Source organism: Stigmatopora nigra, chromosome 3, assembly GCF_051989575.1.
Source record: "Stigmatopora nigra isolate UIUO_SnigA chromosome 3, RoL_Snig_1.1, whole genome shotgun sequence".
Taxonomy (NCBI): Eukaryota; Metazoa; Chordata; class Actinopteri; order Syngnathiformes; family Syngnathidae; genus Stigmatopora; species Stigmatopora nigra.
The window spans coordinates 16305345-16324237 of NC_135510.1; the positions used below are offsets into that span (position 1 = coordinate 16305345).

The 18893-nt window shown below is 35.9% G+C and overlaps 1 protein-coding gene across 2 annotated transcripts in view; it reads right to left on the reverse strand.

Moving 5' to 3' along the window:
- Positions 1–18893, reverse strand: part of chst8 (carbohydrate (N-acetylgalactosamine 4-0) sulfotransferase 8) — a 166210-nt gene that overhangs the window by 117647 nt on the left and 29670 nt on the right. For both annotated transcript variants that reach the window (XM_077713403.1, XM_077713402.1), the window contains exon 2: positions 1806–1966. In XM_077713403.1, coding sequence (XP_077569529.1) covers positions 1806–1962 — 157 coding nt within the window. In that variant the 5' untranslated portion in view covers positions 1963–1966. The remainder of the gene's footprint in view (positions 1–1805; positions 1967–18893) is intronic.

The window sequence follows — 18893 nt, forward strand, 5'->3', positions numbered from 1 at the left end:
TATGTCAAATATGGCCTGTAACTATGTGCCTCAATTTCACATTTCTTGCTAAAAATGACATTAAAATACAGTTTCAGAAAAAAATTAGCACTGAAAACGTGAGATTACAATTTTTTTAAAACTCATTTTCCATACTGTTATCCTAAGGTTGTGGGGGTGCTGGAGCCTACCTCAGAAAACTGTGGGCAATGGGCAAGACAACCTGATTTAGTTGCCAGATAGTCGCAGGTCACAAGATGGAAAATCTAGGTTTAATCTAGAAAAATTAACCAGCTGAACTTATTACTTTTGTCAAATTTAGGTACAAAGAATACCATAAAAAAGGGAAAAAACAGTTTTCTTCCAGTAACAAAACTAAATAAAAAAAATATTTTTTTAAATAAGAAATGTAATACAGCATACAAAAAAACTAAATAAAATACTTTTTATACCCCAAAAAAATACAAATCCTGCTTTTTTTTAAAGAAATACTTCCAACAAGATTTCTAATCAACAATCAAAGTGGTATTTTATCCATTTGACTACAAAAAAGTTTTGACCAATCAATTAAACGTACACCAAATGTCCACCCGAAAGAGACAAGGTCTACAATGTGGACCGTGACAAAGACAAGATTGCCACCCCATGTTCCCGAGACAAGTCCTTGGACAATTGATGAGCACAGGTTAGAATTATGGGCACAGTGTCCCGCACCTTCAGCACAAATCACCCTTCACTGGGTCGTCAGCCAGCAGTTAACCGAATCAAAACATGTAATATGATGTTTACCTTCACGGGACACTTGCGACCGAAGAAGAAAAACAGCTGACGCTAAAGAAAATCCATGTAGAAATAAAAACCGCAGCCATAACGCCCAATTTAGTCAGTAAATCAAGCTTATTCTTGTTATATATGAATATACGTTTTTTCTCTAATTACAGGATCCGTATTTCAAGTTTTTGGTTCAAAGTCACAAGATTTTCCCCTCAAAATGGCAATACTAGTAGCACCTGGCATCCCTTTGTAAGCACAAAGATTTGACTACCGTATTTTCACGACTATAAGGTGCACTGCATTATAAGGCGCACCCTCAATGAATGACATTTTTTCCATATATAAGGCGCACTGTTTTATAAGGCACACTGTCTATTTTGGAGAAAATTTAAGACTTTTAAATGCGCCTTATAGTGGTGAAAATATGGTAATTGCTATTGACTTCCAGGTATGAAGCACTCACTCACTACTTTACAGTCACATCTAGAGCCAGCCATTGTTGATGTTTTGGATTTTTTGGTATAAAATCTTGCAGTGGGGGAGGAGCTATATGATGGAAGATGTTGTAAACTAAGATGGCGTCTGCATATTTAACAGCATTGTTTCAGTTCTGGCGTTTGTATTTTTTCTAATATCCGACAGTGGTGGTTTATCGTTTTTGGTTTTCAGTTTTTTCCATATATAAGGCGCACTGGATTTTAAGGCGCACTGTCTATTTTGGAGAAAATGTAAGACTTTTAAGTGCGCCTTACAGTCGTGAAAATACGGTATCTATGAACTTCCTCTATTGCCATGGCAACGCTCAACTCAAAGACCTGGTTGTAACCTTAGAAAAAAAACAACTCAATTTGTATTGTAGGACAAGTACAGTATTGTATGACAAATATGAAAAATAATCCCTACGTTAAAAAATACACAATCGTCAATTCCTTTGAAACATGACCTTTTGCAGCCAGACCGACCTTTCCATATAAATAAATCGGACCTCTAACGCCGTCATTCGCAGCCAATGAGCCAATTTGTAAGAGATGAATGGGGATGGGATCACTGACCTTGCTTTTTGTCGTTGGCCACGTCCGACTTGTCAAAACGGTGGATTAGAAGAACAACAATGGTGGTAGTTAACACCAAAAGGAACCAATATAAACTGCGAAGCCTCAATCTTCCCCATGGGAGGCCCAGCATTATCTTCCACTTCATTCCTGGCATGATTCTGGAGTACACAGACACAAAAAAAATGGCAGAATTAGCAGAATTCTACTTTTAACATAAAAAAAATGACAGGTACACATTATAGAAAATTCATTGGTGCTAGAATTAATTTCATAACTTGAGAATTTTGTAAGTGGAGGTGTCTTTTATATGTAAATTCTCTAATTCGTACAACAATCCTCACACAACTACCAACTAAACCCTTTAAAATTGGTTAAAGTGTCCCAATTTTGTATGAAAGATGAGGAAATTATAATTAAATGATTTATTAATATATTAAAATAAATAAAACAGGTACACATTATAGTGATACCCTTACAGAAATAATTGGTTGCAGAATTATTGTCATAACTTGAAAATTTCGTAAGTAGAGGTGTACTTTATTTGTAAATTCTCTAATTTGTTCCACGGTGCTCACACAACTACCAACTAAACCCTTTAAAATGGGTAAAATTGTCCCAATTTTGTATGAAAGATGTGAGGAAATTAAAAGTAAATGATTTGTTAATGTTTTAAAGTAAATAAAGCAGGTAGACATCTTTAAAATGACAGGTACACATTACAGTCATACCTCTACTTATGAAATTAATTAGTTCTAGAATTATTTTCATAACTTGAACATTTTGTAAGTAGGTGTACTTTATATGTAAATTCTATAATTTGTGTTACAGTCCTCAAACAACTACTAACTAAACCCATTTGGTTGTACTTTATTACCCATGTAGAAATTGCAGTACCTGTCGTTTTTGTTTTAATCTTCTATTTGCGGTTTTAGCAGGCTCCATTTTTTTTGTATTAAATATTACAAAACAAATATTTTTCTGTTTTAGGATCCACCATCAATGGCTCCATAACACGATTACGCTGCAATAATTAGCATGCAGTTTATTTTTTTCTACATGCCACTGTGTACTTTAGTGCCATTGTACTGTAAAAAAAAATCCTCCCAAAAAAAGACTTTAGCTCTATTTTTCCTGCTTAAATTGAAAACGAGCATCTCCTCTCTGCTCCAACTGCCATCAATTTCTCTAAAATGGCGTAAAAACCTCTTATTCTATTTAATTTGTGAGCAATAATCCACAAACTGGGACGAATCAGAGCTGTTTACCACACCCCCTGAAAAACAAATCTAAAACCCCACAAAAAACACCTTAAAGTAGGCAAATGTTATTCCAGCTGGACTGTCAAGAGTACACATTGGCAGTCTTCCTGCTATGAATATGCATATGAGCATGATTACTCATGCGTGACATCAAATGCATGGTTTCCGTGACGTGTAAAGAACATGACTGTCCTTAATAAAAATACTTTAAATATTCAATGAGTGTCCAATGGCGGTTTGTGACATATTTCCGATGTTAAATATGCAACGTTTTTTTTCTCATCGAATGGTGTCGGTGAAGAAAACATATCCATATTGGTGACAAAATAAATATTCATATAAATAAAATAGGGGTTGCTAATCTGCCTTAGATTGCACGGCAACAAGAAAACACAGTTATAACATGCTAAGGATATCCTGATTGTGTATTTTTTGAATGAAATTAGAGTCCGAGCAAGTTTTTTTGTGCGTCTGTCAATCTGATGTCATTTTTTTTCCTATTTTGAACTATGATACCCAACATTAGCGCCAAAAAAAGAGATTTATGGGATAAAATATGCTAGAAGTCATAACTAAGGGTGTCCTTATTATCTACTTTTGAATGAAAGTAGAGTCCAAGCAAGTTTTTTTGTGGATCTGTCAATCTGATACGTCATTTTTTTCCGAATTTGAACTATGATACCCAACATTAGCGCCAATAAAAAGAGATTTATGAGATAAAATATGCTAGAAATCATAACTAAGGATGTCCTGATCGTGTATTTTTGAATGAAAGTAGAGTCCGAACAAGTTTTTTTGTGGATCTGCCAATCTGATACGTCATTTTTTTCCTAATTTGAACAACATTAACGACAATAAAAGAGATTTAAGAGCAAAAATTCATTTTTGGGCTAATTATTTCTATGGAACAACTTCAAAAAAATAAAAGAAAATGTAACTTGATAGCTTTTTTACCCAGTAAAGGCATCCCACTGATATCCAATTCCTCAAAAATATAGTCAGAGCATAAATGAATCATGTGAGTCATATGAATTATTGATAAACCAGAGTGGGAGGATTAAAAACCGAGCAAATTAATAGTGTCCGGATTAGCAAATTGCATCTTGTCTGATATGTTCTTTTTGGCCCCGCCTCTTCCCCAATAACATTCAAATCACTCTTAATTTAATGACATTGATGACTAAATCCGATACAGTATCTCATCTCATTTTCTGAACCGCACTATGGTCATGGGGGGTGCTGGAGCCAATCACAAGCCACAAAGAGACAACCAATCATACCTAGGTGCAATTTAAAGTTTAACTACCCTACCCTGCATGTTTTTTAGCTACCGGAGGAAACAATCATAGTTAGGGGAAATTTAACTAACCTACCCTGCATTTTTTGGGCTATGGGAGGAAACTAGAGTACCCGAAAAAAAAACACACAGGCCCAGGGAGAACATGCAAACTCCACACAAATGGACTAACCTGGATTTGACCTGGATATTTCTCCAAAATAGACAGTGCGCCTTATATATGAAAAAAGCAGAAAACCGAAAAAACACCATTGTCGGATATTAAAAAAACACAAACGCCTGAACTGAAACAATACTGTTAAATATGCAGATGCCATCTTAGTTAAAAAAAATCTTCCATCATATAGCTCCTCCCCCACTGGAAGATTTTATACCAAAAAAAAAATCAAAAACATCAACAATGGCTGGCTCTAGAGGTGACTGTAAAGTAGTGAGTGCTTCATACCTGGAAGTCAATAGCAAAAACCGTATTTTCACGACTATAAGGCGCACTTGAGTCTTAAATTTTCTCCAAAATAGACAGTGCGCCTTATATAAGGAAAAAATATCATTCATTGAGGGTGCGCCTTATAGTCGTGAAAATACGGTATATAAATATGATATATTTTCAGTTCCAGTGGGAATCCATGCCGCATTTATGGCAACAAAACGTATAGACAACCAAGCTAAGCTTCTGTTGTGTTTGAGCTTGGAATGTTAAACTGTGGTGGAGCCCCACACGTCGTTAGAAGTCTCTGCAGTCTAAACTTGTGCCTGTTGTACTTGTACTTGTCGTCGTCTGAGCAAGGATGAACTTAATCTGTGATATGCTAAGTGCTATTTTGGTTTTTGTTCCTCTAATCTTCAAAGACTAATCAAGGCGATGAAGAAGTCAGAGATAACGACAAAAAAGTCATTTGAGGAGTTAAAAATGTTCATAGCCTTTTTTTCTTTTTAAAGAGTAATAATGTCTCTGTTAGCACTGAGGGTGAGTTAAATATTCATATCTTCTATTAATAGACTATTAATACTTCCTAGGATGGAGTCTATAGATTTGATTTTTTTAGTTAAGTTAATATTAATGTTATTGTTTTTTATTTGTTTACAATATCAACATTTATATTAAAATATAAGTACAACTTGCTAAATAGGAGTGTTCATGTCAGTTAGTTAATAAGAAAAAAATAATCTGGATTTTTATATTTTCTACCGGCAGTCTAGTGACCGTGTGGTTGTCATGTCTGCCTCGCAGTTTTAGGGTTGAGGGTTTGATTCCCCGCTGTATATAAGAAAAAAAAATCTAGATTTTTTTTTAATATTTTCTACCAACGGACTAGTGAACATGTGGTTAGCACGTCTGCCTCGCAGTTTTAGGGCTGAGGGTTTGATTCCCTGCCGTACGGAGTTTGCATGTTTTCCCTGGGCTTGTGTGGGCTTTCTGTGGGTACTCCAGTTTCCTCCCATAGCCCAAAAATGCAGAGTAAGCTAGTTAATTTGCCCTTAGCTATGATTGGTTGTCTCCTTGTACCCTGTGATTGGCTGGACTCTGATTCAGGGTGTCCTCGAAGTCTGTGGGGATAGGATCCAGCACCCCCTGCAACCCTCATGAGAATAAACGGAAATTGAGAACATGATTATTTTCCAGAACGTTAAATATGGCCACACAATTTTTATTTTTTTGCAAGTCAGCCTCCTGAGAAAAGCAAAGTCAACATTTGTCGCAAGCCGATTGGCCCGCCATGACGCAGCCCGTCACGAAAGGGGATCATTTCCATTCCAGTCTCGGCTTGGATGGAAGCCTTGGCGCCAGGCTAATAAATGAGATGAAAGCCACTTCCAGGCATGCTTTATTAATTAATGACGACATGCTGGGGAATAGGACGAGCCTGGCACGGGATCGTGTTCAAAGAGGCGTTGATTTGTCGAGATCGGTGGCGTTCATTTCAACAGTCATCACTCTGATCAAAGGCCAAAACTGACTATTTTTGACCTATTAAAAATGGGCTAGTCATACTTTGGATGGTTTAATATGATCAAAAAGGCATATAAGGTGAAACAGTATTCCGAAACATCAGATTGACATGATTGATTTAAAAAAAATATTAGATATGATCCCAAAATGACAAAATTGATGACAAAGATCTTTTTTAAGTGAAAATTTTGATACTCAAAAATTTTAAGTCAGTAAAAATAGAAAATGAATTACCATAGTTTCACGACTATAAGGCGCACCACATTTAAAGGCGCACCCTCAATGAATGACATATTTTAACTTTTTTTCCATATATAAGGCACACTGTATTATAAGGCGCCCTGTCTATTTTGGTGAAAATTTCAGACTTTTAAGTGCGCCTTATAGTCGTGAAAAAAACGGTAGTTGAGGAAAAATACTTTGATTACAGCTATTTTGAAGTATTTACACTTAGCTTGCTTGTCATGCAGTGACTAGCTAATGTATTGGCTAACTAATAAATGGCTATGTTTCCATATTTTCCCACCTATAAGGCGCAACTAAAAATCTAAAATTTTCTCTAAAATGGACTTAGCGCCCAATAAGTCGGTGCGCCTTGTTTATGCACCAAATTCCACTTTTTTTTTACAACCCTGACCGCTTGAGTGACTCGTTTAAGTACTTGTCGACAGTATTTTCCGACCTATAGGGGCACACTAAAAAATCAATTTTTTCTCTAAAATGGACTTGGCGCCCAATAAGTCAATGCGCCTTGTATATGCACCAAATTCCATTTTTTTATCATTATTTATTTTACTTTTATTTATTTACTTTTAAAGTGGAAAAAATATAAAAAATATTTTTAAAAATATTCTTATGCTGTTGCTAATCAATGAGAGGATGCATTCCAGAAGTCTACTGCAAAAAAATGAAGATTAAAGCAGTTCTAGATGTAATATCTCAGTTTTGTCATCAGCAGTTTCCATATTTTAGCTCACAGGTTAGCAAAGAGCCAGATGCATTCATCAAAAGAGCCACATGTGGCTCCAGAGCCATAGGTTCCCAACCCTACCCTAAAATTTGCCTCCTCGTGTATTCCAAACATTACGGTAAAGCCATTTAAAACATCCCAGACGAGTGCTCATCCTATAAATGTGAAAATGTTCCTTTGTTATTTTAGTTACGTTCTCATTAAGTGTTTCATTATTTTCTATTTTGTGCTTGTTAAGTTCCATCTTTTGTAATTGAACCCACACAATATAAAAGCAATCATTTGTACAGATACAATAGGACGCCAAGAACAACAGAGAGATAGTAAGTGTGCTCAGCCATGACGCTATTGATTCCTTTTGCCACCCAAGCAGTGAGCAGCAAGCATATCAACATTTTTGGGCAGATGCTTGAATAATCCACACGGTGTGCTCTGCTAAAGATGAACATTTAATGAGTGACTAAGTGCATTGCAGCGGAGAAACTAGGCCAAGGTGACCAGATTCAAAGACTTGGAATAAGCAAGCAAGCCTTTTGAGTTAGGAAAATTCAGGGTTATTTCCGTGGCAGGGTTAGAATTATGTTAAAGTGAGTTTATTTTGCTATGGGATAGAAAATCTGTGCGCCAGTTTGTATATAAATGCACTGAATCTTTCCGTCAATGGAAGCCAAGGCGCAATAAAAAATACAATCTTTACAAAAAACCTGCTTTTGTTGAAAGATATATATAATCCACAAAGTACTAATAAAGCGGGCCAGATTGTTCATCTATTTCGAGAATCCTCACAAGAGTCATGGGGGTGCTGGAGCCTGTCAGCTAACAATAGGGGGTGCTCGGACGTTTGGTCGCCGGACGTTTGGTCGCCGGACGTTTGGTCGCCCGGACGTTTGGTCGCCCGGACGTTTGGTCGCCCGGACGTTTGGTCGCCCGGACGTTTGGTCGCCCCGGACGTTTGGTCGCCCCGGACGTTTGGTCGCCCGGACGTTTGGTCGCCCGGACGTTTGGTCGCCCGGACGTTTGGTCGCCCGGACGTTTGGTCGCCCGGACGTTTGGTCGCCCGGACGTTTGGTCGCCCGGACGTTTGGTCGCCCGGACGTTTGGTCGCCCGGACGTTTGGTCGCCCGGACGTTTGGTCGCCGGGACGTTTGGTCGCCGGGACGTTTGGTCGCCGGGACGTTTGGTCGCCGGGACGTTTGGTCGCCGGGACGTTTGGTCGCCGGACGTTTGGTCGCCGGACGTTTGGTCGCCGGACGTTTGGTCGCCGGACGTTTGGTCGCCGGACGTTTGGTCGCCGGACGTTTGGTCGCCGGACGTTTGGTCGCCGGACGTTTGGTCGCCGGACGTTTGGTCGCCGGGCGTTTGGTCGCCGGGCGTTTGGTCGCCGGGCGTTTGGTCGCCGGGCGTTTGGTCGCCGGACGTTTGGTCGCCGGACGTTTGGTCGCCGGACGTTTGGTCGCCGGACGTTTGGTCGCCGGACGTTTGGTCGCCGGACGTTTGGTCGCCGGACGTTTGGTCGCCGGACGTTTGGTCGCCGGACGTTTGGTCGCTGGTCTTCTGGTCTCTTTTGGTTACCAGTCAAATGGTGACAGAGAGTTTACTGCTGAAACCAGCTTTCAAAATTATATTCAGGAGAGAGAGTTTGATATCTAAGAGAGACTTTAATATCTAAGAGAGAGAGTTTAATATCTAAGAGAGAGAGTTTAATATCTAAGAGAGAGAGTTTAATATCTAAGAGAGAGAGTTTAATATCTAAGAGAGAGAGTTTAATATCTAAGAGAGAGAGAGTTAAATATCTAAGAGAGAGAGAGTTAAATATCTAAGTACTGTTTAATATCCAATTACATTTGACCGGCAATAGGGCAGTCGGTGGGGTACTCGGAGACTTAGTTGCCAGCCAATCACAGGACACGAAATAGACAAAAAAAATGCGCTAATATACACACTTGGGGGAATTTTTTAAAAGTTTTCAACCATGCTTTTTTTTAAAGCCAAATACCCTTAAAAATAACCCACAATGACATTCTAGAGCCCCGGATTGAACCCTTGATTTTTTTCCCGCTATGCCAGATGTCCACGTTGTAACTTATGTAGCCAATGAGACCATTAAAAAAATACAAATAGGCAACACTGGACTACAAGCTTGGATGTAAATGTTATTATCATTACGTTGTAAAATTACTGGAGAACTTTTTAACTACAGTAGAATTATGGAAATTCATCGTCTGGTTGTAATTGCCTCCGCCTTGATGTTGTGATTCCAGATCAATGAAGCATGCAAGATGCACCCTAAGAGAAATCAAATACCATCAAAGTGATTGTAATGTAATTAAAGTGAACGCCTACTCTCCCTTTGCAGATGTATTCAATCCAAATGCAATTAACACCATGGCATCACACTCCAGTTAAAATGCTGATGCAGAAATGCATGATTTCAAACGAAGAACACCTGCGTTGACACAACCGTGAAGTTATGTGATTAAGAGTTCTGTCACATTTTAAAGTGTTGTGCCGCACTTCCAAATTTCCTTTCCAGTCTCGGCCACACTTTTCCTGTTCTTGTGAAATTATAAGGAAGCGGTAACATAAACACTATTGAGACACAAGCACTTGTATGCAATTGTTATCACTATGCGCCAATTATTGATTGCATATTGCCCAAACTACGTCAATAATTACTTTTATGGAGAAGTACTAGTAATTAAAGGTTACTTCTTGTTTATTTTGCATCTTTTCCTGTACATTTTGAATCATATTATGTTGATTTTTAGGCCTTTTTGGGTCACTTTCCATTCACATCGAGTCATTTTTTTTCGTATTTTTTTTCCCTTGAAATGAATAGGCAAGATTTTTGTCAAATTTAGTGAAATTGTACATGGTCCACAAAAATATATTTAATTTTTTTGCAACTTAGAGACTGGTTAAAAAAAGAAAAATCTAATAAAATGACATTGAATTGGAATGAATAGGCATGTTTTTTTTGTCAGATTTAGTGAAATTGTACATATTCCACAAAAATATATTGATTTTTTTGCAACTTAGACACTAGTTAAAAAGCAAAAATCAAATAAAACGACATTGAATTGGAATGAATAGGCATGATTTTTGTCAAATTTAGTGAAATTGTACATGGTCCACAAAAATATTTTGATTTTTTTGCAACTTAGACTGGTTTAAAAAAAAAAATCAAATAAAATAGGCTCATTTGTTGAAAAACATGGGCACAATCATTAAAAATGAAAAATAAATGCTTGTTTAGTCATTATTTATGTTGCTCAAAATCCATATTTTGCCATAAAACATGTTGCATACCAAGTTAAAGGACGCAAATTAAAGTTTTTGGAATAAAATATGCCCAAAATGGCTTTGAAATATTGTTAAATTCAGACCGTCACACTCTATTGAACACCCTGCTAAAATTAAGCTGATATAGTATATTTAATAAACAATTTGGAGGTCATAATCCTGAATTTTGCTATGTTTCTAGCCAAACCTTCGTAAAATCCAAAAAAAACGACCAAATCTACAGACCAAGATGACAAAAAGTGACATTTTATCGTCACTCAATAGTTTTCCCAACTACAGACGCAGTGTGACATTGTACACTCCAATTATTTCCCAGCTTGTTCCGTTCATAGATCGACACAGAACGAATGAATGGACTATTTACCTCCTGAAAGACCGTGGAAAAGCATGGCGTCCCTTGAGGTTCGGGGGTGCATTAAGAGTGGAATCCTCGGCAATAATTCATGAGCTCAGCAACGATAAACTCCTCACCGTTTTGTCCATAATGCAAATTACAATCACAGCCAGTTGACCTCCATTCATATCTGTTTGTTTCATTCAAAGCAACATCCCATGCCTGCAAATTACGAAGCTTCTCATAACTATTTTAAAGATGCCGTCAATTACCATTTTTTCTCGTATATTACCCGCCTCCGTGTATAAGCCACACCCTTAAAACACTCCTACTATTGTATTTACTCGCATATAAGCCGCTCCCTTAAAATTGCCTTGAAAATCATTGAATTTTACAATTTCTCTCGTATAAGCCGCCGCTGATTCATAATTTTCACCTCCATATTCATGACTTTAAGTCATTGCCTGCATGTAGGCATTCTAAAAGGAAGTCATGTGAGCAGTACAACCAGGAAGTGTGTTCATAGCGATCTAGTTTGTCATCCCTAGGTAATATGGCGGCTTGAGTGAGGGTTTTTTCCACTTTTTATGCAAGATACGGTTATTTTTTTCTTTGAATTTTATTCATGGACGTTGAAATACATTGTTTATTGTTTTATCCGTTTTTCTTTTCTCTATTTTGATATAAATGACCGTAACAGCCACATTGTCTTATGGTATTTGTCGTATTACAGTTTTGACTATGTCAAGTCTAATTTGTGCGCATATAAGCCGTACCCTTGATTCAGTCATCATTTTTTAGCAAAAAGTACAAAGTATATGTGAGAAAATATATCCAAAATCTCAACGGATGGACAGAATTTGCAATTTCTCTAAATCCTATTGATAATTTGCAAATTTTCTATCACTTCTCTGAAACACAAGCTTCATTGATGACTTTTTGTTTGGCGATATTGTAAAGATTCCCATGTCAAGTCTAATTTGTGCGCATATAAGCCATACCCTTGATTCAGTCATCATTTTTTTGGGCGAAAAAGTGTATATGCAAGAAAATATCAAAAACTGTCGCCAAAAATTGACAGGATTTTCAATTTCTCTGAATCCTATTGATAATTTGTGCGCATATAAGCCATACCCTTGATTCAGTCATCATTTTTTTGCGAAATATAGTGTACATGCAAGAAAATATATCAAAAAACGTCGGCAAAAGATGGACAGAATTTTCAATTTCTCTGAATCCTATTGATAATTTATGCGCATATAAGCCATGCCCTTGATTCAATCAGCATTTTTTTTGCGAAAAATATTGTATATGCAAGAAAATATCAAAAACTGTCGCCAAAAATGGACAAAATTTTCAATTTCGCTGAATCCTATTGATAATTTATGCGCATATAAGCCGTACCCTTGATTCAGTCATCATTTTTTTGGGCGAAAAAGTGTACATGCAAGAAAATATATCAAAAATCGTCGCCAAAAATGGACAAAATTTTCCATTTCTCTGCATCCTATTGATAATTTATGCGCATATAAGCCATACCCTTGATTCAGTCATCATTTTTTTGGGGCTAAAAAGTATATATGCAAAAAAATATCAAAAACTGTCGCCAAAAATGGACAGAAATTTCAATATCTCTGAATCCTATTGATAATTTATGCGCATATAAGCCATACCCTTGATTCAGTCATCATTTTTTTTGTGGAAAAATAGTGTATATGCAAGAAAATATCAAAAACTGCCAAAAATTGACAGGATTTTCAATTTCTCTGAATCCTACTGATAATTTGTGCGTATGTAAGACATACCTTTGATTCAGTCATCATTTTTTTGCGAAATATAGTGTCCATGCAAGAAAATATATCAAAAACCATCGCCAAAGAATGGACTGAATTTGCAATTTCTCTGAATCCTATTGATAATTTGTAATTTTTCCATCACTTCTCTAAAACACAAGCTTCATCGACCAATCCCAGACTCTTTGTCATTATTCTAAAGATTCCATAGGTATGCGACCTTCCACATATAAAAACATTGAACCAAATCCACACAAAGTCTACATAATGCCACCACAGCACTTAAACACCCCTTTCCAAATCAACTCAAACCAAAAAATGCAGTAAACCACAAGAGGCTATACGTAGACGAAAAACACAAAAACATGCATTTTCAACTGAGTTGTTCAACGAAGCACAGACAGAAAAGATTTGAAAAATAAACAAGACTGTTTTTTTCCTACAACAAATATCGATTTGTACAATCAGCGAAAGCCCCTAAACACACCGACCGTATATTTTTTAAGCCTCTAAGGAAGGAAGGGACATTTTTTTTTAAAAGACTAAAAGTCCCTTCTGTTCTACGTCCGAGTTATTTGATATGCACGCCAGCCTCCGCCCGGCTCGTCTGTAAACAACGGCAACGGTGACCTTTCGTAGCATCGTCGAGTGAGCGTGGAGGAAGCGGCATTGATGTGGATTAAAGTGAGCGCCGGGATACAAAATCAATACTTTGCCAAAGTTTGGAGTGGGCGGGAAACAAACAAACAAACGTACAGAGACGGCAAATACAAATAATCTTACAACATGTTGATAAAACCGTGAGATCGGAAAACTTGAAGGGTTGTGTTTGATTTTTATTGCTAAAATGTTCCCTTGTGGACTTCAAACACAATAAATAAACCCTAAACAAGGTTTTTTTTTCAAAAATATCAAAGTATGTCAAGTCTAAATTGAAATATTTGCAGTTTTCTAAACAGATCGAAATGGAATTGAGAAAAATAGCTTAATTTATCACATTCAATTCCTATTATGCACATTTTTTTTTTACATTTTTTAGAATGAATAATAAAAAAAAAATGTGGATTGTATATTGTCTACAAAAATATAGCATTTTTGTATTTTAGATACTGGTTAAAGAAAAAAGAAAAATCAAATAAAACGACATACAATCGGGCTGATTTGTGGAAAAACATGGCCACAACCATCAAAAATAAAAGAAAAAGGCTTGTTTAGTCATTTATGTTGCTCATAATCCATATTTTACGATAAAATGTGTTGAATATCAAGTTAATGGACGCAAATTAAAGGTTTTGGAATGAAATATGCCCAAAATGGCTATTAAATGGCTTTAAAATTGCCTTAAAATGGCTTTAAAATGTTGTAAAATGTTGCAAAATGTTGCAAATTGTTGCAAAATGTTGAAAATGTTGCAAAATGTTGCAAATTGTTGCAAATTGTTGCAAATTGTTGCAAATTGTTGCAAAATGTTGCAAATTGTTGCAAAATGTTGCAAAATGTTGCAAAATGTTACAAAATTACGTAATATTTGCACTTTTCTAAACAGAAAATCGAAATTGAAAGGCAAAATAGCTCAATTCATCACATTAGATTTATTTTGTGTAAATTTATACAAAAAATATTGAAATTCTATACAATTTCTGACATTAAATTCAGCATGTCATTTTTTTACCTCTAGCAAATGGCTTTTTAAAAAATCAGTATTAATAGTAGTTGAGTTAACAGTAGTTAAAACTCAGTTTATATCTACTAATAGAACTATAGTCACCATATACATAGTATTAAGAGATAGCACTAATATTATTTATGTAAAAACTACATTATTTTAAGGCCAAGTGTACCTAATGTAATGGTCATGTAGAAACAGCAAGCCTCACTCATCACCATCACGATGCTGCTGAACAGGTGGGCGACGTTCCGCAACCATGGCAACAAAGCCCCCCAGCTTTAAACTAGCGCTGGCGGCTAATCCAGCTAGTACACGCAGTAGCATCCAATGATAAATTCATATCCTCAATGAGAACCGAAACTTTAATTTTTCCATGTTTTCAATACATTCGAATCACCTCACTTTTATATTTTGGGGTTTAACTTAAAGATACCACCACTTCTATCCTAAACATGTACCTCTACATTTAGATAAAAAATGTATTTCCATAAAAACTAAGAGAAAATGCTGAATTTCTATGCAATTATAGCTATATGCTCATAATAATTAGCCAAAACGAAGGATTTAACATTATGTTTTCTATTGAAAATGATTGTATTGAATGGAATGTTTACCAGGAGTACTTGCTTATGCTGCAGGGATGTGCAGGTGCCCTTTTTCTCTCTCTCTCTCTTGGATGGCCTTTCCCCGTATCAAATATCAAGCTTCTATTTCCACACCTCAAAGCACCGATGGATTTAATGCCTGCACATGAAAACCGCTGTAAAGAACATCACTTTGTCGTGTTGTTGGGGCTTATCGTGATGGCTGAAACATCACTACTATTGTATTTCTCTCGCATATAAGCCAAACCCTTAAAATTGCCTTGAAAATCATTGAATTTTACAATTTTCTCTCGTATAAGCCGCCCTGTAATTTATATTTTTCACTTCCATATTCATGGTTTTAATAGGGAGTACAAATGTTTTACTTTGAAGGGAAAATCTTATGAAAAAATCATTGCATGTGGGATTTTTTAGATACTGTATGAATCAAAAGCATATTATTAGGGTCAATAATATAAGGAATAAAGTCATTCATCCAGTAATGGTTGTTTTCGAACTGCAAAACAGAAAATAACTAATAAATAGTAAATGTTACTTACAAGCCTTACCCTTGATTCAGTCATTTTGAGTTACAAATATGGCTTATACGCGAGAAAATATGGTATTAGTAATAGCAACCTCAGAAAGAAAGTCCTAATCTTTTTATCCACAAATTATGATGTTTTTTCTTAAATGCTTAAATATTTTTGTGTATTTCTCAAACATTTTGCGTTGGGCAAAAAAAATAATAATAATAAAATGAATAAAAAATCGAATGATCCATTTTGGATAAACAAAACAATTATTTAAATGGTAAAAAATAAACAAAAAGATCTGAAATAACATGAAAATAAAAAATATATATATTATATATGACGTAAAAATGTTTAAATTCTAAAAATAAATAAAAAACATCTGAAATTACATGAGAATAAATCATAAATATTATATATATACGACCTAAAAATGTTTAAAAATTCCAAAAATGAAAAAAATACAAACAAGACAAAAATAGGAGAATTTAAATATTTAGCTTGCGTATATTTTGCTGTAGAAATTTGCTTAATTATTTTAAAATGTTGTTTCATAAATGCTTTGTGGCCTCACATCACTAAACTCTTTGACAAGAATTGAAGTTGTATTCCCTTTTAACTGGTCCTGGAAGCAATAAATATTTTAATTTGTTGTTTTTTTAAAACTGAGACTCCTCTAATGTTAACATACTGCCTTTTTCCACCTTTGATAAGCAATCATAACTTATGTCCAGGTGACTACCCACCCTTTGAACACTTATTTGATAGAACTAAGGCTACACATTCCTTCCTTCCTTCCTTCCTTTCGACCTTGAATCAGCGAAAAGCTTCCGCAGAGAATCCCCCGACACTCCCGCATCGAAAGCTTCCTCTAGTAAAAGAAAAAAACATGCCTTCAAAACTCAAAATGGAGAATCAAACTTTCCAGGCGGAATCTATTTGTGCTTCAAGAATGGCAAGGTCAAAACATCAAGCCAGTAAGGAGACATTCATTCAAATGAAGCTTCTCAAGGTCACGCTTCTTCCACCTTTAAGCTATTTCACAGAAATCCGGCGGGGAAATAGATAAACACATTTGTACGCGCTGTGTAAAAGCACTAATCACGTGACGCCTTGAAATGTTCAACATGAGCAAAACAACTCAATAGCTGTTCACATATCAGCAAATCCAGACACTTGAAACGACCATTACCGTATTTTCACGACTATAAGGCGCACTTAAGTCTTACATTTTCTCCAAAATAGACAGTGCGCCTCATAATCCAGTGCGCCTTATATATGGAAAAAAACCTGAAAACCAAAAACGAAAAACCACCACTGTCGGATTTTAAAAAAACACAAACGCCTGAACTGAAACAATACTGTTAAATATGCAGATGCCATCTTGGTTTACAACATCTTCCATCATATAGCTCCTCCCCCACTGCAAGATTTTATATAAAAAAATCCAAAACATCAAAAATGGCTGGCTCTAGAGGTGACTGTAAAGTAGTGAGTGCTTCATACCCCAAAGTCAATAGCAATTACCGTATTTTCACGTCCATAAGGCGCACTTAAAAGTCTTAAATTTTCTCCAAAATAGACATTGCGCCTCATAATCCAGTGCGCCTTATATATGGAAAAAACTGAAAACCAAAAATGAAAAACCACTACAGTCGGATATTAAAAAAAACAAATGCCTGAACTGAAATAATACTGTTAAATATGCAGATGCCATCTTAGTTTACAACATTTTCCATCATATAGCTCCTCCCCCACTGCAAGATTTTATATAAATGAATCCAAAACATCAACAATGGCTGGCTGTAGAGGTGACTGTGTAGTGAGTGCTTCATACCTGGAAGTCATTAGCAATTACCATATTTTCACAACTATAGGGCGCACTTAAAAGCCTTATATATGGAAAAAAAAACTGAAAAATGAAAAACCACCACTGTCGGATATTAAAAAAACACAAACGCCTGAATTGAAACATTACTGTTAAATATGCAGATGCCATCTTAGTTTACAAAATCTTTCATCATATAGCTCCTCCCCCACTGCAATATTTTATACAAAAAAAATCCAAAATGGCTGGCTCTAGAAGTGACTGTGTAGTGAGTGCTTCATACCTGGAAGTCAATAGCAATTACCGTATTTTCACCACTATAAGGCGCACTTAAGTCTTAAATTTTCTCCAAAATTGACAGTGCGCCTTATAATACAGTGCGCCCTATATATGGAAAAAATGTCATTCATTGAGGGTGCGCCTTATAATGCGGTGCGCCTTATAGTCTTGAAAATACGGTAAATAGATATTTTTAATAACATTCATGCTCCACCCTAACCACATTGTTATGCCCTCTAGCGCCACCTACAGGTTGAAATGTTGGGCTTTAGCGTTAAATCTTTTCCTGCTTAAATGCCGTGACATTTTGGCGAGAGGCCATGGTAGAACGACTAATAACTTTGATAACCCCCTGAAAATATGCTGCAGGGGATGACAATATGCTCGCTCCATTACATTTTTTTTAATGGGACAACATTAGACATTTCTGCACTTCTTGAAGTAGCATAATATGAAATGGATGCGCGGTTTATGGTGGAGTTGGAAAAATATTTGGCTCAAGATTAGAAGAAATTGAGAAAAGAAAATGTGTTAGTGTAAAAATATGTACATTATTGTAAATGCTAAGTATGGTTGTATTTTGTGAAATATAAGTCGCACCTGAGTATAAGTCGCACCTGAGTATAGGCCGCACTAGTCAAAAAACAATGAAAAGGGAAAAAAATATATAATTACAAGTCGCAGTGGAGTGTAAATTAGATTTTTGGGGCTTTTTTTAATTTTGTCAAAACAGCAAGTGGAAAGATTATAAATTAAATAGTTTAAAATGTTAAATTTAAAAGGGAACAACAGACCGGGACATATCAGTACCATGTGTATTGATGTTTGTTTGTTTTTATAAATACTGTTAGACAGGACTCTATATAATTGCGCTCATTATTATATATATTTCCTATTACCGTATTTTGCGGACTATAAGCAGCACCTGAGAATAGGTCACACCAGAAAAACCAAGTGGAAACCAGATGCTCTGATTTAGAGACTTCGCACATACACACATCTATTAATTTTTCTATACTACACAGACACACATTTTGAGAAAAAAACGAAGGGTGCTTCTAGAACGCATTTTAAAAAAGAACAACAGAAAAAACAAGTATGCTTATTTTCCCCTCAACAGAATAAGTGTTTGCATCATTATTTTTTAGCTTAACAATGTCAAATTGCCAAACTTGACACTATTAAAATAACAAGATAATAGTAAACAACAAAAATACGCACTATTTAAATGTGAGCAGTTTTTTCTTAGGATAAGTACAGCCTAAAATAACAAGTTGTTGGCAGT